This window comes from Podarcis raffonei, chromosome 13 (assembly GCF_027172205.1).
Source record: "Podarcis raffonei isolate rPodRaf1 chromosome 13, rPodRaf1.pri, whole genome shotgun sequence".
Classification (NCBI taxonomy): Eukaryota; Metazoa; Chordata; class Lepidosauria; order Squamata; family Lacertidae; genus Podarcis; species Podarcis raffonei.
This window is the reverse complement of record NC_070614.1, coordinates 55,906,517-55,931,779: the sequence shown is the minus strand read 5'-3', so window position 1 is coordinate 55,931,779 and position 25,263 is coordinate 55,906,517. Positions and strand designations below refer to the sequence as shown.

General features: G+C 47.2%; 1 protein-coding gene and 1 pseudogene across 1 annotated transcript; both read right to left on the bottom strand.

Moving 5' to 3' along the window:
* Window positions 1–1,140: 1,140 nt before the first annotated feature.
* LOC128400491 (zinc finger protein 420-like) lies at window positions 1,141–25,263 on the bottom strand (annotated as a pseudogene).
* Window positions 3,760–17,135, bottom strand: LOC128400486 (zinc finger and SCAN domain-containing protein 31-like). Its single transcript, XM_053362700.1, has 4 exons — window positions 17,043–17,135; window positions 5,085–5,554; window positions 4,826–4,907; window positions 3,760–3,880 (listed from the first exon to the last, which is right to left on the bottom strand). The coding sequence occupies exons 2-4, from the start codon at window positions 5,484–5,486 to the stop codon at window positions 3,864–3,866; spliced, it is 501 nt and encodes a 166-aa protein (XP_053218675.1). The 5' UTR covers window positions 5,487–5,554; window positions 17,043–17,135; the 3' UTR covers window positions 3,760–3,863.

Here is a 25,263-nt window from a genome sequence, read left to right as displayed (position 1 = left end):
CCCTGGGCTTCAGCCCTCGGGGGTCATCTCCCACATCTTGGCGTCCCTTAGAGTGCCCTTCGATTTATGACCCTCCCCGCACCTCTAGGATGAGGAGAGAAGCGGGGAGAAGTTCTCTCCATTCACACACACCACCCCTCCTTCCTTTATATTTATCTTGAGGCAAGAGAGGAGGAGCATCAAATCCACACTAAACTCCAATGTGAAGAAATCGGAAGAGTCCGGCAGCCGCTGGATCCACCCCACAGGCCCCGCCTCCTGCCCTCACAGTGGCCAGCCAGGTGCCCATTATGGCAAACCCACAAGAGAGGTCCTCAGACAAGAGCCCTCTTCTCCCCTCCTGGGGTTTCCAGCAACTGAGGTTCAGAAGCATGGCTGCCTCCAGCTGGGAAGGCAGAGCAGAACCAGCCTGGCTAGAAGGGGCCAGCCATATCCCTCCCCTCCATGAATGTCTCTCATCCTAGTTGATGGCTATCACGGCCTCCTGCATAGCCAACTCCTTGGGGCCAAGGTCTGAAAAGCATTTGCCAGCATCCCCCTCTGGGAATGACCCACCCCTAATTTGGACAGCCGCTCCAGAAGGTATCGAAAGCTGCTGAGAGGTTGAGGGGAATTAACAGGGACATGTTCCCCTGTCTCTCTCTCTTGAGAGAAGTCATCATCCAGGGCCACCAAAACAGTTTCTGGGCCAAAACTGGACCTAAACCCTGATTGAAATGGATGTAGGAAATTCCTCCAAGAGCCCCTGGATCTGGTCCGCAACCACCCGCTCCAAAACCTTGCCCAGGAAAGGGAGATGAGCAACCAGCTGGTAGTTAGTGTGGGAATGTTCAGGGATGCAGGAGAGGATATATAGTTTGATTACATCCTTTCCAACTTGTGTTAACAAATTCCACAATTTAGCTGAGTAAAATTCCCCTTTTTAAGCTAACAGTGGATGCATTTCCTCAGGCTCGCTAAAGCCTCTATCATAAGTTTCATTTGTAATGTCCCCTTTAGTCCCTCATAAAAGATAAGACACGACACAGTCTTCTGTAAAAGTATAAAAAGAGTTTACTCACTCACATTCTGTTCACAATTGGAACCCAGAAGGCAGACTTAGCTTAGAAAAGTATCCCATAAGGAGACAGTCCCTTTGTCCTATCTTGGCTGCAAGCCAAGAGGGCATCTTAGGCTGAGCAGATGTTGCTTCTTTGATGAAAGTAGTCAGAGAGAGAGAGAGAGAGAGGTGGCTGACCAGTCCTGCTCTTTGTTACCTGGGCAGGTGAGGTCACACCCACCTCTAGTCACATACAAACTGGGTGGGTGGGGATGCTTTGAGAGTGCAGGTGGAGGCCTTGAGATGGATGAAATGGCCCCAGCCCCCACCAGATGCTTCATGGGACGTGAAATATTTATTCCAGGTGAAGCTCTTTCCACATTCCAAGCACTATTCGGGATTCTCCTTTGTATGAATTCTTTGGTGGAAAGTGAGATGAGACCTGCGACTGAAGCTCTTTCCACACTCTTGGCATTGAAATGGTTTCTCCCCAGTGTGAATTTTCTGATGTCGACGGAAGTGTGTGCTTGTAGTAAACCTCTTCTTGCATTCCAAGCACTGATATGGTTTCTCCCCACTGTGAATTCTAGTATGGGAAGTGAGACTTGAGCTCCGACTGAAGCTCTTCCCACATTCCACGCACTGATATGGTTTCTCCCCCGTATGAACCCTTTGATGGGAACGGAGGTTGGCCCTCTGGCTGAAGCTCTTCCCACACTCCAAGCACTGATATGGTTTCTCCCCAGTGTGAATTCTCTTATGTTGTTGCAAGTCTCTTCTTGTAGTAAAGCACTTCTCACATTCCAGGCACTGATACGGCTTCTCCCCTGTATGAATTCTTTGATGAGAAGTAAGACTGTCCTTCCTGGAAAAGCTCTTTCCACATTCCACACACTGGTATGGTTTCTCTCCGCTGTGAATACTCCAATGTCGACGGAAGTATCTGCTTGTAGTGAAGAACTTCCCACATTCCAAGCACTGATATGGTTTTTCACCACTGTGGATCCTCTGATGTAGACGGAAGTATCTGCTTGTAGTGAAGAATTTTCCACATTCCAAGCACTGATACGGTTTCTCCCATGTATGAATTATTCGATGGGAAGTGAGATAAGAGCTGCGACTGAAGCTCTTCCCACATTCCAAGCACTGATATGGTTTCTCCCCTGTATGAATTCTTTGATGGGACGTAAGATTGGCCCTCTGACTGAAGCTCTTCCCACATTCCAAGCACTGATATGGTTTCTCCCCACTGTGAATTCTCTTATGCTGATGAAAGTCACCTCTCGTAGTAAAGCACTTCTCACATTCCAAGCACTGATATGGTTTCTCGCCTGTATGAATTCTTTGATGGGAAGTAAGACTATTCTTCCGACTGAAGCGCTTTCCACACTCCAAACATTGATATGGTTTCTCCCCTGTATGAATTCTTAAATGAGAAGTGAGAGGGCTGCTCTGACTGAAGCTCTTCCCACATTCCAAGCACTGATATGGCTTCTCCCCCGTATGAATTCTTTTATGGGCTTTGAGATGTGAACTGTGATTGAAGCTCTTTCCACATTCCAAGCACTGAAAGGGTTTCTCCCCTGTATGAATTCTTTGATGGGAAGCGAGATTGCTGCTGTCACTGAAGCTCTTTCCACATTCCAAACACGGATAGGGTTTCTTCCCAATAGAATATGGCTTCTCCACTGTGTGGATTTTGTTGTGTTGTCTCTTGTTCTTAATTTCTGATTCATCATCAACTGCAATGAAGAGAGGAACAAATCAGAGCCTAAGAAAGAAATATTTATGGGAAATTCAGATTCAAAAAGCCTGTTCTTGTTTGGGATGAAATTTATTTGGCTCAATCATCAAACCAACTCCACCTGCAAGGTCAGAAGTCTATTTGAATATGAATTGGATTCTCTATCTACCAATTACCTAGCGTCCAGGGGAGAATTAAACTGCTGGGTAATGACAGAATTCTAAATGGGTCTGGAAAATATCTCAAAACAGCTCAAAACTAAGTACTGGTCATTTCAAAAGATTAAAATGAATATAAAGTTCTGAAACTTTGCCTTTAGCTTCAAAGATACACTGTTCGTAAATCTCCATTCTCTGTTTCTTTTTTCTATGTGAAACGGACTGAAAACCGACGGTAACTATTTATAAGTGCAGAGAAGCAGAGACAGTCAAGGGAGCAGAACTAATAGATCATAATTAGTAAATTATAACAAAAATTGCAATGAATGCCTTTTGATATGTCATAACCAGCAGCTAAGAGATGAAATGTGCAGAATGGCTGGAGAGGTTTGAGAGAGACTGCAGGTGAGAGAATGGACACAATCTGTTGGGGAAAAACCTGAGTCAGCAGTAGATGAAGAAAAGTCCACAGCTTTACACTGTATGAAGGGAAGAAAGAAAGAAAGAAAGAAAGAAAGAAGCTGTTCCTAAGCCAGAAGCTACAGTTAGAACTGGATATGGAACAACTGATTGGTTCAAAACATGCAGAAAGTCTATCCACATCCTGATCCCTGTGCAAAAAGGCAGAAGGGGAGGAACAATATTCACAGACCAAACAGTCCCCAGCCCCCCAGGCAAGGTGAGCTGTGGGAGTGAGAATCCCAGGTGCTCTAGGTGGCAACGTTGGGATCCATCCAAATGTGGGAGGTTTGTCCCAGAGAAATATCTACTGAATTCCAAAACAGATATGATGACCCAAGAGGGAACTTTACCCAGAGAGATCATGGTCCTCCAAGTCTCCTCCATGACTTCCTTATGCAGAGCTCTCTGGGCAGGATCCAGCAACGCCAACTCCTCAGCCGTGAAACAAACAGCGACATCTTCAAAAGAAACTGAGCTCTGAAAGAAAAATATCCTTCTCTTAGGCAGCATAAAGATTATTTCCTGCACGTTGCTCTTTTGCTTCCTGCCTGGGCTGTTTTAACTGGATTGGTCTGCTGCACATTTGGATTACTGGTGCTTATTTTAATGCTTTAAAGGAGTTCTTTCATAGTGTACGGTGGTACCTGGGGTTACAGATGCTTCAGATTACAGACGCTTCAGGTTACAGACTCCGCTAACCCAGAAACAGTACCTCGGGTTATTAACGAAATAAGTTCTTAACCCAAGGTACCACTGTATTTTAATGATGGATATGAATCTTAGTGAAAATGGGTGGAACTTCACATTGTTTTATTCAGATCATTCTCTCTGTGCAAGCTTTTCAGTTTGCCAAATGGAAGAATCCCTTTCTCCTCTCCCTGTGTGTTGCTCTGGGATGGAAAGACTCTCCAGATGCCCCAAAGACAATTTATAAGGAATAATATTAGCGACATTCAGAGTTAAGGTGAAGGGGTTACTCTTTATCCTCAGTGCCTAAACCTTCATTAATGGCATTTTCAGCCTTTGTTAAGGGCTGCTTTGACAGAAGTCAAGAGGGGGTTCATTTGCCCCCAGAAATGCCCTGTCTCCCCCCCCAAGCCCCTTTCCCCGCAAGGCTCCTTCCCCCCACCTGATCCGGTTCCTCAGCCGCTGCTTCCCCTCCACCAGGATGAAGAGATGCAGGAGGAGGTCTTGCCGGCATCCTTCTGTCACCTGCGAGAGACAAAGGGAAGTGGGGAGACAGGAGTGCAGGATGCTTCTCTCAGAGGTGCTTTCTGACCTTTGTCCCCGTTTCATATTTTAGTTATGTTCAAATATATCTCATCTCCTTTGGGTTCTTGGCCCCAAGTGGCTTCTCCCAAAAGATTAGTTTCAGAATCAACAGAATGGAATGAAAAGAAGAAAAACTTCCCTTCTCCTTACCCAGCGGCCTCTCTCTGGTGTCCAACGAAGTCCTCTCTGCCTCAGAGGAATCTGGTCCCATTTCTGCAGAAAGATCCCTTTCCTGAAAGAGCAACAAGAATTTGTAATAGAGAATGTGGAGATGGGTTAGAAAAGGAATGGCTGGGGCAAAAACTTGAGGGGTATCCAATGACATTCCCCCCAAAAAGGATGGGATTTAGTGATCTGCTCCCTCCTGTTTGGAGCCCCTTGGGAGCATCCAGAGGAAAGTCTCTCTCACCTGCTTCCTCTCCTCCGCCTGACTCAGGAGGAAACCTTCGGCCAGGGCCACTGCCTGGGAACTGGTCTCTGCTCCGCATTCCCTCACCCAGCTCTCCATCTCCGCTGGAAGGACAGCCAGGAACTGCTCCAAGATCACCAGGTCCAGCATCTCCGCTTTCGTGTGCCTTTCTGGCTTCAGCCACTGGTGGCAAAGCTGGTAGAGTTGGCTGCAAACCTCACGGGGTCCTTCGGCCTCTTGGTAGCAGAACTGCCTGAACTGCTGGCTCTGCGCCTCTGAGCAAAGGGTGTCCTCCTCTCCCAGGATCTTCTGCCCAGAGCTTTCCCAGAATCCCCCACTGCTCCCAGTGTCAATGCCATGGCCTCTTTCTGCTTCAGGGCCAGCTGAGTCTTCCTCTTCCATCTTTAGGAGGGAATCCAGTTTTTCCTTGGCCAAGTTCTGCCTGTCTGATTTAGAGGTGCTGGCAAATACTGCAAAGGAAATATATTGTTCTGTTATGAAATTGGCACACGGTCAGCAGAAGAAGAAGGTCCCCTGAGCAAGTGTGGATGAGTCTTGCTAGGAACCAGGGCTGGACTGCACCCCAGGCCAGACTCTGAGCTTTCTGTAAGAAAAAAAGGAAGGAGAAGAAGAAATTCTCTCGCCCTCCTAGGGGGAAAGTGACCAGGCCAAAAGTGGAGGCAAATGAAGGGGTTTCTGTGAGATGAATCAGCCTGCCTCTCAGTGTTTTCAGTCCAAGAATGAAATCAGCACTTTGCATCTCCACATCACCAGACAGACTCCTGGGGTGGGATCCCTTTTTCTCTGTTCTGAGGGCCAGATCCTGATCTGGCCAAGCCCTTGAGGGCCAAATGGGTGAGGCCAAAGTTCATGTGGGCCAGACCAAAGGACAGCACTAAGAAGCAAGTGCAATATTGAGTTTTAATCTTGTGTTTTAATGTTGGCAGCTGCTCTGTGACCTTATGGAGAAGGGCAGGTAATGAATAATCATAATAATACTGTGACGTAGCTTAGCCCCCCCACAGCCAGCTCTGTCTGCAAACAGGGGACACAGAAAGGGCTGAACTCCTCAATGCCTTCTTTGCCTCAGTCTTCTCCGATAAAGAAAACAATGCCCGACCTGAAGAATTTGGAGCAAATGATTCAGCAGAGGAAACACAGCCCAGAATAACTAAGGAGATAGTACAAGAATACTTGGCTAGTCTAGATGTATTCAAGTCTCCAGGGCCAGATGAACTGCATCCAAGAGTATTAAAAGAACTGGCAGATGTGATTTCAGAACCACTGGCAGTCATCTTTGAGAATTCCTGGAGAACAGGCGAAGTCCCGGCAGACTGGAGGAGGGCAAATGTTGTCCCTATTTTCAAAAAGGGGAAAAGAGAGGACCCAAATAATTACCGCCCAGTCAGTCTGACATCAATACCAGGGAAGATTCTGGAGCAGATCATTAAGCAAACAGTCTGTGAGCACCTGGAAAGGAATGCTGTGATCACCAATAGTCAGCATGGATTTCTGAAAAATAAGTCATGTCAGACTAACCTGATCTCGTTTTTTGACAGAATTACAAGCCTGGTAGATGAAGGGAACGCAGTGGATGTAGCCTACCTTGATTTCAGCAAGGCATTCGACAAGGTGCCCCATGATATTCTTGTAAAGAAGCTGGTAAAATGCGGTCTTGACTATGCTACCACTCAGTGGATTTGTAACTGGCTGACTGACCGAACCCAAAGGGTGCTCATCAATGGTTCCTCTTCATCCTGGAGAAGAGTGACTAGTGGGGTGCCACAGGGTTCTGTCTTGGGCCCGGTCTTATTCAACATCTTTATCAATGACTTGGATGATGGACTCAAGGGCATCCTGATCAAATTTGCAGATGACACCAAACTGGGAGGGGTGGCTAACACCCCAGAGGACAGGAACACACTTCAAAACGACCTTGACAGATTAGAGAACTGGGCCAAAACAAACAAGATGAATTTTAACAGGGAGAAATGTAAAGTATTGCACTTGGGCAAAAAAAATGAGAGGCACAAATACAAGATGGGTGACACCTGGCTTGAGAGCACTACATGTGAAAAGGATCTAGGAGTCTTGGTTGACCACAAACTTGACATGAGCCAACAGTGTGACGCGGCAGCTAAAAAAGCCAATGCAATTCTGGGCTGCATCAATAGGAGTATCGCATCTAGATCAAGGGAAGTAATAGTGCCACTGTATTCTGCTCTGGTCAGACCTCACCTGGAGTACTGTGTCCAGTTCTGGGCACCACAGTTCAAGAAGGACATTGACAAACTGGAACGTGTCCAGAGGAGGGCAACCAAAATGGTCAAAGGCCTGGAAACGATGCCTTATGAGGAACGGCTAAGGGAGCTGGGCATGTTTAGCCTGGAGAAGAGGAGGTTAAGGGGTGATATGATAGCCATGTTCAAATATATAAAAGGATGTCACATAGAGGAGGGAGAAAGGTTGTTTTCTGCTGCTCCAGAGAAGCGGACACGGAGCAATGGATCCAAACTACAAGAAAGAAGATTCCACCTAAACATTAGGAAGAACTTCCTGACAGTAAGAGCTGTTCGACAGTGGAATTTGCTGCCAAGGAGTGTGGTGGAGTCTCCTTCTTTGGAGGTCTTTAAGCAGAGGCTTGACAACCATATGTCAGGAGTGCTCTGATGGTGTTTCCTGCTTGGCAGGGGGTTGGACTCGATGGCCCTTGTGGTCTCTTCCAACTCTATGATTCTATGATTCTATGATTCTATGATTCTCCTGGATCCAACATACTCACTGGGGGCTCAGGCGCAAAGCATGGGAAATAAACAAGATGAGCTTGAGCTCTTGGTACAGCAAACTAAATATGACATAATAGGCATCACTGAAACCTGGTGGGATAAGTCCCACGATTGGAATGTAATAATGGAGGGATACAATCTATTTCAGAGAAACAGACCAGACAAGAAAGGAGGAGGAGTGGCATTATATGTCAGGGGTGTGTATACCTGTGAAGAGATCCAAGATTTAGAACCTCAAAGCCAAAGTGAGAGCATTTGGGTCAAAATTAAGGGAGAGAAGAATAACAGAGACCTCATTGTGGGAGTTTACTATAGATCCCCAAGCCAAACGGAGGACATAGATGATGCCTTCCTGGAACAGATGGCCAAGCATGCAAAACGAAGGGAGATAGTAGTAATGGGGGACTTCAATTACCCGGATATTTGTTGGATGTCAAACTCAGCCAAGAGCATAAGGTCAAACAGATTCCTCACTGGCCTTGCAGACAACTTCATTGTCCAGAAAGTGGGAGAAGCAACAAGAGGAACAGCCATTTTAGATCTGGTCCTAACCAATGTTGATGACCTGGTTAGTGGGGTAGAAGTGGAAGGATCATTAGGCGCGAGTGATCATGCTCTTCCGAAGTTTACTATACAGCGGAAAGGAGCAGCCAAGCATACTAGGACTCAATTTCTTGACTTTAAGAAAGCCGACTTCATAAAACTTAGGGAAGTGCTGGGTGAGATCCCATGGACAGTAATACTAAAAGGAAAGGGAGTTCACGATGGCTGGGAGTTTGTTAAGAGGGAGATAGTAAAAGCACAACTTCAGGCAATACCAATGACACGGAAACATGGAAGGTGCCTAAAGAAGCCAGGGTGGCTATCTAAAGAACTTTTAACTGAGTTAAGATTAAAAAAGGATGTGTACAAAAAATGGAAAAGGGGGGAAACCACCAAAGAGGAATTCAAACAAATAGCCAGCACGTGTAGACACAAAGTCAGAAAAGCTAAAGCACAGAATGAACTCAGGCTTGCTAGAGAGGTTAAAAGCAACAAAAAAGGCTTTTATGGGTATGTTCGTAGCAAAAGGAAGAACAAAGAAACAGTGGGGTCACTCAGGAGAAGATGGTGAAATGCAAACAGGGGACACAGAAAGGGCTGAACTCCTCAATGCCTTCTTTGCCTCAGTCTTCTCCGATAAAGAAAACAATGCCCGACCTGAAGAATTTGGAGCAAAGGATTCAGCAGAGGAAACACAGCCCAGAATAACTAAGGAGATAGTACAAGAATACTTGGCTAGTCTAGATGTATTCAAGTCTCCAGGGCCAGATGAACTGCATCCAAGAGTATTAAAAGAACTGGCAGATGTGATCTCAGAACCACTGGCAGTCATCTTTGAGAATTCCTGGAGAACAGGCGAAGTCCCGGCAGACTGGAGGAGGGCAAATGTTGTCCCTATTTTCAAAAAGGGGAAAAGAGAGGACCCAAATAATTACCGCCCAGTCAGTCTGACATCAATACCAGGGAAGATTCTGGAGCAGATCATTAAGCAAACAGTCTGTGAGCACCTAGAAAGGAATGCTGTGATCACCAATAGTCAGCATGGATTTCTGAAAAATAAGTCATGTCAGACTAACCTGATCTCGTTTTTTGACAGAATTACAAGCCTGGTAGATGAAGGGAACGCAGTGGATGTAGCCTACCTTGATTTCAGCAAGGCATTTGACAAGGTGCCCCATGATATTCTTGTAAAGAAGCTGGTAAAATGCGGTCTTGACTATGCTACCACTCAGTGGATTTGTAACTGGCTGACTGACCGAACCCAAAGGGTGCTCATCAATGGTTCCTCTTCATCCTGGAGAAGAGTGACTAGTGGGGTGCCACAGGGTTCTGTCTTGGGCCCGGTCTTATTCAACATCTTTATCAACGACTTGGATGATGGACTCAAGGGCATCCTGATCAAATTTGCAGATGACACCAAACTGGGAGGGGTGGCTAACACCCCAGAGGACAGGATCACACTTCAAAACGACCTTGACAGATTAGAGAACTGGGCCAAAACAAACAAGAGAAATGTAAAGTATTGCACTTGGGCAAAAAAAATGAGAGGCACAAATACAAGATGGGTGACACCTGGCTTGAGAGCAGTACATGGGCAGAATCGGAAGATGGCGCCGGCAGTAAGTCTCCTGTGAGCCTCAACAGAGTGAGTAGGAGCTTTTTACAGAATAATAACAATAATACAGAAAGACACTCAGAAAAAATCAAAGCTTAGCCTGATAAAGAATCCGGGAGCTACCAGGAGGTATTTTCAAACCTCCCCTCTCTCCTCTCCTGAGCTTTTTTTATCTGCCCTTTAATCCCGTGGAAGCCATTCAAACTTTCCAAGACCATCCAGTGCTATTTTGAGGCTATTTGAGTGCTATTTTGAGGCTATCTGAGGCTAATTACAACCTCTGAGCTCCTTTTGAATAAGGCCATAGCACACGGCTAGAGAAGATAACTCAAATGGTACTCACAAGACAGAACTATAAAGAACTGGGGATTCCTCTAGCTCAACCACAAGCTGTTGAACCCCCTGCCCCAAAGAAAAAGCAGGCAAAAATTTCATATTATTTTAAACCAAAAGTAGAGGAAATAAAAAACACAGAGAGCCTGCATCCGCACGAATGGTCTGTCGACCGTACTTCGTTCGGAAGGGGCATGGAAGCAGAGGGGGGAGGAGGAAAAGGAGTCGACCTGGCAACTGAGTTAAAACAGGCAACTTTAGAAAATACAGCCCTTAAGGCCCGACCGGAACAGGAGCCTCAACTGGGAAACCCAGAAACCAAGTCAAAAGAATCCACTCCTCAATCTATGCTTAGAGGAAAGGGGGGGTCTCCTGCCCCGACTGAGGTGGAGGAGTGGCCAAACGACACAAGAGTTCGACATCTAGACCTGGGCAGCTACAATTACATAATGACAGGGCTGTACAAAGATCTGTTGGAAGAACATCAAACTCAGCTAATTAAAGAACTGGGGACAATTAAAAACTTTCTTTCAGAATGTTTGGGTTTGCTCACCTCCCTGATTGAACTAATCAGGAGGAAAGAGGACTGCCACTTTCACAAAGAAGCCAGCAACAAGCCAAATGGAAATAAAACCCAGCCCAACATCAAAGAAAGGAAAACAAGCAGAGCCAAACTAGCCCAAGGAAAAGTATTGGCCACTAGGAAACCTTCCTTAAAGGGAAAGAGTTCAATGCACAAGAAGAAGCTGAAGAATGTGAAAATGGGTCGAAAGGCTAAGCTGCCCTCTCGGACTGGGAAAATGAATTTCTCAAAGTTATTCAAGATTCTGGAGAACTCAAGCACAAATAACCCCAGCATAACAACGCCAAACAAGAGCCACAGCCCAAACATTTTAAATAAACATCAGGTGGCTAGCCCTCCAAGGCTAGTAAAACAATCGCTGCCCTCTAGTGGAAAACTAAAGAGAACTCCAGACCCAAAGCAAGAAACTCCCCAGAAGGGAGTACGAAAGAGCCAGAGCTTAATTTTAATTAAACATAAACTAGTCCTCCTCCCTCTTTTCAAGCATGGAGGCCTTTCCACGCCTGCACAACAGAGAATTTATATACTTAAGAAAATTGACTTAGTCATCAGGGGCATTATTCCAGCAGAAAACATTGTCAGCGTGAAATTTCTTCCTTTTGATAAGGCCCAAAACAGAGTTGTGGTGACCTTTAAGGATTGGTCGGTAACTAAACAAATCTTAGACAAGAGGGACAGGCTCCAGAGGGCTGGCCTGTTGGTGACCCGCCTATTCGAAGAGTCCGGCGTTCCACCATCCCTCTTAGGAACACGTAAGCCTACTAGTCTGCGCACAGAATTGGAAACGGCTTCTGAAAACTACAAACAAGTCCAACCGGAGGCAGTCAAAATTTCCAAACAGAAGGCTAAGCTCCAAAAAATTTTACTCCCTTCCAACGAACCCAAAAAAGATATCTTAAACGAAAAGGAGCAGTTCTTTCTAGCCTCCCTTGAGCAGATTCATCAGTCCCAGGATGCGTTAATAGCTAGGTTACAAACCATCAAAAAATCCTTACTCCCCCAAGGCTTTTCTGCTCCTTTGGAATTTAACTTTGCTACTAACACAACAAAGCCCTTATCCAAAGAAGACTAGACGCAGTGCCGGTTCCTGTCCCCCGAAGAAGTGGGTTCTCCCACACAACCCTTAATACCTCAAACAACAACACACCAGGTAGATCTTGCCATGCCGATGAGTAGGAACGGTGCAATCTTTGTGGACGCCTCAGGATCCTTAGATGACATCCAGGTGGAGGATTGAAAGACAGACACAGCGAGGGGACACTGTGCCAGGGAAACAAAACTTACTAGGTTAGCACCTACCACAAATGATTTTAACAGCTCACTCCACCTCTACAAAAACATTCATTCCATCATACTAAAGAACAAACGGAGGAGTCTACCTTTGTTCCCCTCACCACCATATTTCCACATCTTGTCGTGGAATGTGGCGGGCTGGCTGTCTAAGCAGGGCGATGCTGATTTTCTGGATTTCCTCTCAAAATTCCAGATTATTTGTTTACAAGAGACCTGGTGCCTAGACTCTCATCTCCCTTACTTACAGGGCTATGTGGCTTTTGCTACCCCCGCGAAAAAACTAAATAACCGTGGCCGACCTAGCGGCGGTTTGGTCACTTTTATCCCTATAGAGCAAGGGTACAGGGTGCGACAACTGCAGTGGATGAAGAGCAACAATTTTCAGATTTTACTTATCTCCAATAACACAGGAGGAGATTTTCTATGTTTCAACGTTTATATTCCCCCCGTGTGTACTTCCTCTCAGACAATACAAATCTGGGAAGATTTGGAGTCATGCTTGGAGAAGGCCAAAATAGAATTTCCTGACTGGAACATCCGGCTGGCAGGTGACTTTAATGCTAGGATAGGCAGCGACATCAATTCGTATGGCTCCAAAACCCAGTTTTTACCAGAGGCGGACTGGTTTATCCCTTGGAGTTCTGATGATAAGGTCCTGAATAAGGCAGGTAATACATTACTGGAGATTGCCTTTAAGCATAATTTGTACAACCTGCATGGTACTTACATGGATAGGTCAGGAGGTTTCTTTTCTTTTATCGGCCCTCGTGGTGCAAGTGTGATTGACCATATCCTGGTCTCTCCAACAATTTTGGAGAGGGCACAGGGTCTCAGTACTTTTAACAGAACTGAGAGCGACCATCTTCCTAGAGCAATCTCACTAATTCCCCTCGAATCAGGGGAATTACAACAACTACATTGTGCAGTCCCTCCTCAAGCACCGGCCCCACGCAGGCGTAAATGGAACAGCGAGCTGGAGCTTAAAATTAAACAACACCTGCACTCTCCAGATTTATTGGTTCTGAGAGACCAGTGCCTTTTACCTAACTCTGATCCTTTTTCACTATATCAGCGGGTCTCAGAGTCTCTTTTCCCATTACTTACAAACACCAGGCCTCCCAAACAACATAACAAATCAGGGGTCTTTTTTTGACAAAGACTGCCGGAAGCTAAGATCCTTGCTTAGGAAACAACAAAACAAGGTAAAACAGGAGAGGACTCTGTCACCTATGGTAAACTTCCACAGATGGCGCTCTTACTATAAAAACACCTTAAAACTCAAGAAATCCCTTTATAGGAAAGAACAATGGGAGGCACTTGATAAGGCGATTAAATCGCGAGACGATAGAAAATTTTGGGCAATAGTAGCACAGGGAGTCTCATCCAAAGGAAAAATTGTAAACAACAGTATTCCATCCAATGTGTGGTTTCAACACTTTTTCCAGCTATACACACCCTCAAATATTGCTAATTCGAGTCCGTCCCTCCCATTGAAGAATGTTCATCTAGCTAGTTGGGATCCTGTTACGGAATCAGAGTGCCTACAGCTAATTAAAACATTAAAAAATGGCAAAGCTCCTGGTGAGGATACGATCCCCCCTGAGGTATTTAAATCAAATACCCAATGGTGGGCCATCTTTTTGGCCAAACTTTTTACGGCAATAAACAACACATGTAAAATCCCAGCAAACTGGAAACTAAGTGTGGTAGCCCCTATCTACAAGAAGGGAGATATTCAAGATCCAGCAAACTACCGCCCTGTAAGCCTTCTGGACATCGCATACAAACTTTATACCCGGTACTTATTAAACAAGTTGGTAGACTGGGCGGACCATTCTAACCTGTTCAACCAGGAAGAGGCAGGATTTAGAAAGGGCCACAATACGATAGGTCACTGTATGGTACTACAGACCCTGGTAGCTAAATATGCAAAAGCGTATAAGAGCAGACTCTTTGTGGCCTTCATTGACTTGACATCTGCCTTTGACTCAATCCGTAGAGATAGACTATGGAAAAAATTATATGAAACGGATATTGATAGACGACTTTTAAAAATTCTCAGAGAGTTACACACAGATACTACCGTCAAAATCAGAACTGGGCCATTGGGAACTCTTACAGACCCACTGCCGTTGGGGAAAGGGGTCAAACAGGGATGCCTGCTAGCCCCATTTCTTTTTAACTTTTATATAAACGATATTGTTCAGTACATGGCAAAGTACAAGTCATCGGCTCCAGCCATTGAAGGTAAACGTTTCAATATATTGCTATACGCCGATGACATGGCTTTAATGGCACTCACCCGAAGAGGCTTACGCAGCATGCTGGAGGGGATCGCAGCCTACTGCTCCCATAACTCACTAAAGATAAACTATGACAAAACAAAAATTGTGGTGTTTACTAGAGCTCGCCACACCTTTAGATGGTCTTTAGACGAACATGTGATTGAACAGTGCCCCTTTTTTAAATATCTGGGTGTTACATTTCAGGCTACATCTAGTTGGCTAGCCCACTTTAAGGCTGTAACCATCCTAACACGAAGAACAATTGGTGTCCTGCTTAGTTTCTTCCATACCCGGGGAGGACAATTGGTGATCCCGGCATTAAGAGCTTTTGTTGGGAAAGCTATTCCCCAAATGTTATATGGGATAGAACTCTGGGGGTGGAACCAGAGGCTGTTGGAAACGCTTGAAATTTTGCAAAATTATTACCTCAAGAGGATTCTAGGCCTTCCTCAAGGAACACCAGCAGCTTTCTTGAGGGTGGAAGTTGGATTACCCTCTGTGTCTGCCAGGGCCCACTTAAGATTCCTACGATTTTACATCAACCGTGCAAACACTTCAAACACCTTATTGGCCAAACAAGCCTTTGTATCTCTTCAAAAGAACACCACTTGGCGTCAAAACCTATCTGAGATCCTGGTTAGATACACCCTACCGGAGTTTAATATTCTCAAACTGTGGAGCCCGGACAAAGTTCGGGAATGGATCCTGGAGAGAGACGCTCTGTTAGATATTACAAAAATACAGAACCCAGGGTCCTCCCACTGGTTTCCCCGACTGAAAACAGTCAAAACCTGCGCCAATTATTTGGCGAATATCACCAATCCCACCCTTCGGAGAGCTTTCACCATGGCCTGTTTTCAAACCATTCCTACGGCCTATTTGTCAGGCAGATATGCAAAAATCCCAGTAGAGCAGCGTATATGTCCTTGTCATATGAGAACCAAAGAGGATCTCACACATTACATGTTGTATTGTCCCATCTACTCGGCCTTCAGGGATACGATGTTACAAACTATTCCCAAATCAATAGCCAACTCTGAGGACCAAGTAAAGGTTTTACTGGTGGACGCTGATCCACGGATTTCTCACGTGGTAGTGGTCTTTGTGGTGAAGGCTATGAAAACTAGGGTATGGTTCCTGGAGGAAATGGTGAGGTCCCTCCCATTGCTCTCCTAACCTGTTGCTGTATCTTCTTTCCTGAATGGCGAGGTTTTTTGGGTAGTTTCCTTGCTGGGACAGCATGGCATGAATTTTAGCTTATTCTTATAATTTTATTGTTTATCTTTTAATAATGTTTTATGGTATTTTGTGTAAAGGCATGGACCTCACAAATCTAATAATAAACTTGAACTTATTAATGGTGGTGGAGAGCAGTACATGTGAAAAGGATCTAGGAGTCTTGGTTGACCACAAACTTGACATGAGCCAACAGTGCGACGCGGCAGCTAAGAAAGCCAATGCAATTCTGGGCTGCATCAATAGGAGTATAGCATCTAGATCAAGGGAAGTCAGAGTGCCACTGTATTCTGCTCTGGTCAGACCTCACCTGGAGTACTGTGTCCAGTTCTGGGCACCACAGTTCAAGAAGGACACTGACAAACTGGAACGTGTCCAGAGGAGGGCAACCAAAATGGTCAAAGGCCTGGAAACGATGCCTTATGAGGAACGGCTAAGGGAGCTGGGCATGTTTAGCCTGGAGAAGAGGAGGTTAAGGGGTGATATGATAGCCATGTTCAAATATAGAAAAGGATGTCACATAGAGGAGGGAGAAAGGTTGTTTTCTGCTGCTCCAGAGAAGCGGACACGGAGTAATGGATCCAAACTGCAAGAAAGAAGATTCCACCTAAACATTAGGAAGAACTTCCTGACAGTAAGAGCTGTTTGACAGTGGAATTTGCTGCCAAGGAGTGTGGTGGAGTCTCCTGCTTTGGAGGTCTTTAAGCAGAGGCTTGACAACCATATGTCAGGAGTGCTCTGATGGTGTTTCCTGCTTGGCAGGGGGTTGGACTCGATGGCCCTTGTGGTCTCTTCCAACTCTAGGATTCTATGATTCTAGGTGGCCTCAGTGACTAGCAGGATCCCTTTCCAGCTCTGAGAGAGAGGACCAGGCCAGGGTCCTCCACGCTCTGGACCCCATGAGGCCAAGGCAGTGCCCTCTAGGCAGAGCTGCCCAAATGCAAAGGTGGCCGGGCTCCCTCTCTTGCTTCCTTGTCTTTCTATCTCCCCCTTTTCTCCAAGGAGCTCCAGGGGGCATCCATGGGCCCCCCCCTCCTCACTGAAGCCCCACAACCTAGAGAACACATCTAATTCCCCTCTCAAACAGCTGCTTGGATGGCCAGTTTTCCTGGCCCAAATCAAGGGGCTCACATTTGGTACCCCAAATATCAGAACACCAGCAGGACTGGGGCGCAAGAGCCCCTCTCTCCCCCTGCGCTTCCTTCCAGCAACTGGACCCCCCTGCATCCCGGGGACCCCCCTCTTCTCCCCAATAGATCCTATGCAAGAGGAGAAGAGACTCACCGGCTTCCCGGAGGCGCCCTGGATGCAGCACGTGCAGAAGAGAGAGACAAAGGCCCCTCCTCCCTTTTAGGCAGGCGGGAGAGGGAGGGGTTTGGGCTCGGGAGTTTCTCCCCCCCATCCCCCCCCCCCCCGCTTGACTTAATCTCCTCTCTAGGAATCTAGTTCAATCCCTTTTAACCCTTGGCAAGCCAGCGCCCCCAGCTTCCCCCTCCTTCTCCCTCTGGTGTCCTGTGCCGGGGAGTTCCGCAGGTGAACTCTGCCTTGCGTGAAGAAGAGCTTAATGTTATCTGTCCTGAATCTTCCAACATCCCGATTCCTTGGATGTCTTTGAGTTCCACTGCCAGGAGATGCAACTCTCCATCCATTTTCTCTAGGCCAGGATTGGCTTTTGAAAATTAGGGGGGGGGGCTCAGTAATTAGCTAACTGGGAACCACTGCTCTAAAGAGCCCCAGAGGCTGCAACTTTTCTTCATAGCAAAGTCTGCCTTGATCATTTTGGCAGCCCTTTTCTGAACCTTTTCCAACTCCTTAAACATCCTTCATGAGGAGAGGCGACTGCACCCCCCATGAATTTGCGCCATAGATGGGTGACCAGGGGGGCTGCAGGGCTCTGTCCGGGGCCTGTTGTTGCTCAGTCTGTCCATAAACGACTTGGATGGAGGAGTTGAGGGGATGCTCATCCAGTCTGCAGATGACACCAAACTGGGAGGGGCAGCTAATGGCACAGAAGACAGAATCGGGATTCAGGATGACCATTACAGATTGGAGAACTGGGGCAAGCGGACAAAATGAATGTCCATAGGGACAAAGGTCAGATTCTGCACTTAGGCAGGAAGAACCAGATGCACAAATATAGGATGGGGGACATAGCAGTGCATGTGAAAAAGATCGAGGGGTCTTGCTGGACCACAAATTCAACATGAGTTCACAGTGTGGTGCAGCTGGCGGGGGGGGGGGAGGCGGCGGTTCTGGTGCGTCCAGTTCCGCGCTGCGGGGACTCAGGCGCAGCGTCCCCCTCGGGCTCCGCCGCCCTCTCCCGCGGGGCTTCCTGCCTTTATTTCGCCCTGCGCCCTCCGTCCTTTCCCCTTCCTCCCCCCTGACCAGGACCCCCTCTTCCCTCCCTGCCTCCATTCGCCTGATGGCGAGCAAGGTGGGCCCCTGCCGGGTTGGGGGGCGCAAAATCGGCTAGAAAGATTGCATCAATCGGAGCATCGGAGCCTGGCTGGACGGAAAGGGAACTGGAGGAGGAGGAGGAGGAGGAGGATGCGGGAAGAGCGCGCGCCCCCGGACACGCGGAAAATGTGTTTGTGTGGAGAGGGAGGCTTGGCCAGAAAAGAAGCGGCTCTGGTCGAGCAGAAGCCCACTGGTCCTGCCCTCTCGGCAGAGGGCGCGCATGTGTGTGCCAAGTGGAGGGGTGGCAGAGGGAGCCAGCCCAGCCCTGGGCTTCAGCCCTCGGGGGTCATCTCCCACATCTTGGCGTCCCTTAGAGTGCCCTTCGATTTATGACCCTCCCCGCACCTCTAGGATGAGGAGAGAAGCGGGGAGAAGTTCTCTCCATTCACACACACCGCCCCTCCTTCCTTTATATTTATCTTGAGGCAAGAGAGGAGGAGCTTCAAATCCACACTAAACTCGGAAGAGTCCGGCAGCCGCTGGATCCACCCCACAGGCCCCGCCTCCTGCCCTCACAGTGGCCAGCCAGATGCCCATTATGGCAAACCCACAAGAGAGGTCCTCAGACAAGAGCCCTCTTCTCCCCTCCATGGCTGCCTCCAGCTGGGAAGGCAGAGCAGAACCAGCCTGGCTAGAAGGGGCCAGCCATATCCCTCCCCTCCATGAATGTCTCTCATCCTAGTTGATGGCTATCACAGCCTCCTGCATAGCCAACTCCTTGGGGCCAAGGTCTGAAAAGCATTTGCCAGCATCCCCCTCTGGGAATGACCCACCCCTAATTTGGACAGCCGCTCCAGAAGGTATCGAAAGCTGCTGAGAGGTTGAGGGGAATTAACAGGGACATGTTCCCCTGTCTCTCTCTCTTGAGAGAAGTCATCATCCAGGGCCACCAAAACAGTTTCTGGGCCAAAACTGGACCTAAACCCTGATTGAAATGGATGTAGGAAATTCCTCCAAGAGCCCCTGGATCTGGTCCGCAACCACCCGCTCCAAAACCTTGCCCAGGAAAGGGAGATGAGCAACCAGCTGGTAGTTAGTGTGGGAATGTTCAGGGATGCAGGAGAGGATATATAGTTTGATTACATCCTTTCCAACTTGTGTTAACAAATTCCACAATTTAGCTGAGTAAAATTCCCCTTTTTAAGCTAACAGTGGATGCATTTCCTCAGGCTCGCTAAAGCCTCTATCATAAGTTTCATTTGTAATGTCCCCTTTAGTCCCTCATAAAAGATAAGACACGACACAGTCTTCTGTAAAAGTATAAAAAGAGTTTACTCACTCACATTCTGTTCACAATTGGAACCCAGAAGGCAGACATAGCTTAGAAAAGTAATGTACACTTGGAAACTATCCCATAAGGAGACAGTCCCTTTGTCCTATCTTGGCTGCAAGCCAAGAGGGCATCTTAGGCTGAGCAGATGTTGCTTCTTTGATGAAAGTAGTCAGAGAGAGAGAGAGAGAGAGAGGTGGCTGACCAGTCCTGCTCTTTGTTACCTGGGCAGGTGAGGTCACACCCACCTCTAGTCACATACAAACTGGGTGGGTGGGGATGCTTTGAGAGTGCAGGTGGAGGCCTTGAGATGGATGAAATGGCCCCAGCCCCCACCAGATGCTTCATGGGACGTGAAATATTTATTCCAGGTGAAGCTATTTCCACATTCCAAGCACTACTCGGGATTCTCCTTTGTATGAATTCTTTGGTGGAAAGTGAGATGAGACCTGCGACTGAAGCTCTTTCCACACTCTTGGCATTGAAATGGTTTCTCCCCAGTGTGAATTTTCTGATGTCGACGGAAGTGTGTGCTTGTAGTAAACCTCTTCTTGCATTCCAAGCACTGATATGGTTTCTCCCCACTGTGAATTCTAGTATGGGAAGTGAGACTTGAGCTCCGACTGAAGCTCTTCCCACATTCCACGCACTGATATGGTTTCTCCCCCGTATGAACCCTTTGATGGGACATAAGATTGGCCCTCTGACTGAAGCTCTTCCCACACTCCAAGCACTGATATGGTTTCTCCCCAGTGTGAATTCTCTTATGTTGTTGCAAGTCTCTTCTTGTAGTAAAGCACTTCTCACATTCCAGGCACTGATACGGCTTCTCCCCTGTATGAATTCTGAGGTGAGAAGTGAGACTATCTTTCCTGAAGAAAGTCTTTCCACATTCCATGCACTGGTACGGTTTCTCTCCGCTGTGAATACTCTGATGTCGACGGAAGTATTTGCTTGTAGGAAAAGACTCCCCACATTCCAAGCACTTATATGGTTTCTCCCCTGTATGAATTCTTTGATGGGAAGTGAGAAATGAGTTCCGATTGAAGTTCTTCCCACATTCCAGACACTGAAATGGTTTCTCCCCTGTATGAATCATTTGATGGGAAGTGAGATGGTCGTTCCGCCTGAAGCTCTTCCCACACTCTAAGCACTGATATGGTTTCTCCCCACTGTGAATTCTCTCATGTTGCTGCAAGTCTCTTCTTGTAGTAAAGAACTTCTCACATTCCAGGCACTGAAATAGTTTCTCCCCTGTATGAATTCTTTGATGAGAAGTGAAATAGGCTCTCCATCTGAAGCTCTTTCCACACTCTTGGCATTGAAATGGTTTCTCCCCAGTGTGAATTCTCTGATGTTGATGAAATAATTTTTGTGTAGTAAAGCACTTTGTGCATTCCAAGCACTGAAATGGTTTCTCCCCTGTATGAATTCTTTGATGGGAAGTGAGACTATCTTTCCTGGAGAAGCTCTTTCCACATTCCATGCACTGATATGGTTTCTCTCCACTGTGAATACTCTGATGTCGACGGAAGCATTTGCTTGTAGGAAAAGACTTCCCACACTTCAAGCACTTATATGGTTTCTCCCCGGAATGAATTCTTTGATGGTCTTTGAAATGTGAGCTGTGATTGAAGCTCTTTCCACATTGCGAACACTGAAAGGGTTTCTTCCCAATAGGATTTCTTTGATGGGAAGTGGCATGGGAGCTCTGACTGAAGTTCTCCCCACACTCCAAATCTTGATATGGCTTCTCCACTGTGAGGATTTTGTCGTGTTGTCCCTTGTTCTTAATTTCTAATTCATCACCATCTGCAATGAAGAGAGGAACAGATCAGAGCCTAAGAAAGAAATGGAGATCCCAGTTTTTGAATAATGCAAATGAACATTTGTGATAAGGGAAGATCTGAAAGGAGTTAGATGGGAAGTCTTACAGCAGAGTTCACTGCCTTTGCTGACATATTTATGGGAAATTCAGATTCACAAAGCCTATTCTTTTCAGGGATGAAATTATTTGGCTCAGTCATCGAACCAACTCCATCTGCAAGGCGAGAGGTATATATGAATATGAATTGGATTCTCTGTCTACCAATTACCTAGCGTCCAGGGGAGAATTAAACTGCTGGGTAATGACAGAATTCTAAACGGGTCTGGAAAATATCTCAAAAAAGCTCAAAACTAACTACTGGTGATTTCAAAAGATTAAAATGAATATATAGTTCTGAGACTTTGCCTTTAACTTCAAAACTACACTGTCGATAAATATCCTTTCTCTGTTTGTTTTTCCTATGCAGAACGGACCGAAAACCGACGGTAACTTTTTATAAGTGCAGAGAAGCAGAGACGGTCAAGGGAAGAAAAACTAATAAATCATAATTAGTAAATTATAGCAAAAATAACACAGAATGCCTTTAGATTTTTGATGTGCCATAACCAGCAGCTAAGAGATGAAATGTGCAGAATGGCTGGAGAGGTTTGAGAGAGACTGCAGGTGAGAGAATGGACACAATGTGTTGGGGAAAAACCTGAGTCAGCAGTAGATGAAGAAAAGTCCACAGCTTTACACTGTATGAAGGGAAGAAAGAAAGAAAGAAAGAAAGAAAGAAAGAAAGAAGCTGTTCCTAAGCCAGAAGCTACAGTTAGAACTGGATATGGAACAACTGATTGGTTCAAAACATGCAGAAAGTCTATCCACATCCTGATCCCTGTGCAAAAAGGCAGAAGGGGAGGAACAATATTCACAGACCAAACAGTCCCCAGCCCTCCATCCAAGGTGAGCTGTGGGGGTGAGAATCCCAGGTGCTCTAGGTGGCAACGTTGGGATCCATCCAAATATGGGAGGTTTGTCCCAGAGAAATATCTACTGAATTCGAAAACAGATATGATGACCCAAGAGGGAACTTTACCCAGAGAGATCATGGTCCTCCAAGTCTCCTCCATGACTTCCTTATGCAGAGCTCTCTGGGCAGGATCCAGCAATGCCCACTCCTCAGCCGTGAAACGAACAGCGACATCTTCAAAAGAAACTGAGCTCTGAAAGAAAAATATCCTTCTCTTAGGCAGCATGAAGATTATTTCCTGCACGTTGCTCTTTTGCTTCCTGCCTGGGCTGTTTTAACTGGATTGGTCTGCTGCACATTTGGATTACTGGTGCTTATTTTAATAAACTCCACGTTGTTTTATTCAGATCAATATGTCTGTTTGCCAAATGGAAGAATCCCTTTCTCCTCTCCCTGTGTGTTGTTCTGGGATGGGAAGACTCTCCAGATGTCCCAAAGACAATTTATAATGAATAATACTAGCGATATTCAGAGTTAAGGTGAAGGGGCTACTCAGTATCCTCTGCACATAAACCTTCATTAATGGCATTTTCAGCCTTTGTTAAGGGCAGCTTTGACAGAAGTCAAGAGGGGGTTCATTTGTCCCCAGAAACGCCCTGTCTCCCCCCCCTCAGCCTCTTTCCCCCCAAGGCTCCTTCCCCTCACCTGATCCGGTTCCTCAGCCGCTGCTTCCCCTCCACCAGGATGAAGAGATGCAGGAGGAGGTCTTGCCGGCATCCTTCTTTCACCTGCGAGAGACAAAGGAAAGTGGGGAGACAGGAGTGCAGGATGCTTCCCTCAGAGGTGCATTTGGGAGTTTGCCCCCATTTCATAATTTAGTTATGCTAAAATATATCTGATCTTCTTTGGCCTCTTGGCCCCAAGTGTCATCCCCAAAACACTGACAGAACCCACAGATTAGTTTCAGAATCAACCGAATGGAATCAAAAGAAGAAAACTTCCTTTCTCCTTACCCAGCGGCCTCTCTCTGGTGTCCAACGAAGTCCTCTCTGCCTCAGAGGAATCTGGTCCCTTTTCTGCCAACAGATCCCTTTCCTGAAAGAGCAACAAGAATTTGTAATAGAGAATGTGGCGAAGGGTTTGAAAAGGAATGGCTGGGGCAAAAACTTGAGGGGTATCCAATGACATTCCCCCCAAAAAGGATGGGATTTAGGGATCTTCTCCCTCCTGTTTGGAGCCCCTTGGGAGCATCCAGAGGAAAGTCTCTCTCACCTGCTTCCTCTCCTCCGCCTGACTCAGGAGGAAACCTTCGGCCAGGGCCACGGCCTGGGAACTGGTCTCTGCTCCGCATTCCCTCACCCAGCTCTCCATCTCCGCTGGAAGGACAGCCAGGAACTGCTCCAAGATCACCAGGTCCAGCATCTCAGCTTTCGTGTGCCTTTCTGGCTTCAGCCATTGATGGTCAAAGTGGTAGAGTTGGCTGCAAACCTTTCGTGGTCCTTCAGCCTCCTGGTGACAGGACTGCCCGAACTGCTGGCTCTGCACCTCTGAGCGAAGGGTGTCCTCCTCTCCCAGGATCTTCTGCCCTGAGCTTTCCCAGAATCCCTCACTGCTCCCAGTTTCCATAGCATGGCCTCTTCCTGCTCCAGGGCCAGCTGAGTCTTCCTCATCCATCTTTAGGAAGAAATCCATCTTTTCTTTGACCAAGTTCTGCCTGTCTGATTTAGAGGTGCTGCCAAATACTGCAAAGCAAACACATTGCTTTTAGGAAATTGGTACATGGTCAGAAGAAGGAGAAGGTCCCCTGAGCAAGTGTGGATGAGGAACCAGGGCTGGACTGCACCACAGGCCAGACTCTGAGCTTTCTTGAAGAAGGAAAGGAAGAAGGAAGGAGAAGAAGAAACTATCTCGCCCTCCTAGGGGGAAAGTGACCAGGCCAGAAGTGGAGGCAAATGAAGGGGTTTCTGTCAGACAAATGAGCCTGGTGGCTCCTGCCTCTCAGTGTTTTCAGCCCAGGAATGAAGCCAGAACAATGCTTCATTTGTTCCGAGTGGAATGTGGGCACTAGGCCAGAGTGGGGCTCCTCAAGAGTTGCTCTCCCTCCCACCCCCATTTCAGGGCACTCTTCTTTTCTGCTTCTGTCTCGTTTTCTAGCACTCTGCATCTCCAACTTCCTCCAGACAGACTGCTGGGGTGGGATCCCCTTTTCTCTGTTCTGAGGGTCAGATCCTGATCTGGCCAAGCCCTTGAGGGCCAAATGGGCGAGGCCAAAGTTCATGTGGGCCGGACCAAAGGACAGCACTAAGAAGCAAGTGCAATATTGAGTTTTAATGTTGGCAGCTGCTCTGGGACCTTATGGAGGAGGACAGGTAATGAATAATCATAATAATACTGTGACGTAGCTTGACCTCCACACAGCCAGCGATGTCTGGGGCTTCTCCTGGATCCAACACACTCACTGGGGGCTCAGGTGACTAGCAGGATCCCTTTCCAGCTCTGAGAGAGAGGACCAGGCCAGGGTCCTCCACGCTCTGGACCCCATGAGGCCAAGGCAGTGCCCTCTAGGCGGAGCTGCCCAAATGCAAAGGTGGCCGGGCTCCCTCTCTTGCTTCCTTGTCTTTCTATCTCCCCCTTTTCTCCAAGGAGCTCCAGGGGGCATCCATGGGCCCCCCCCCCTCACTGAAGCCCCACAACCTAGAGAACACATCTAATTCCCCTCTCAAACAGCTGCTTGGATGGCCACTTTTCCTGGCCCAATTCAAGGGGCTCACATTTGGTACCCCAAATATCAGAACACCAGCAGGACTGGGGCGCAAGAGCCCCTCTCTCCCCCTGCGCTTCCTTCCAGCAACTGGACCCCCCCTGCATCCCGAGGACCCCCCTCTTCTCCCCAATAGATCCTATGCAAGAGGAGAAGAGACTCACCGGCTTCCCGGAGGCGCCCTGGATGCAGCACGTGCAGAAGAGAGAGACAAAGGCCCCTCCTCCTTTGGTGGTG

Bases quoted from the DNA above. Each gene is read 5' to 3' on its own strand.
- LOC128400486 (XM_053362700.1), bottom strand. From the start codon at position 5,486: ATGGAAGAGGAAGACTCAGCTGGCCCTGAAGCAGAAAGAGGCCATGGC. The intron at 4,908-5,084 runs GTGAGAGAGACT...TTGCTCTTTCAG, and splicing joins AGGCGGAGGAGAGGAAGCAG to GAAAGGGATCTTTCTGCAGA.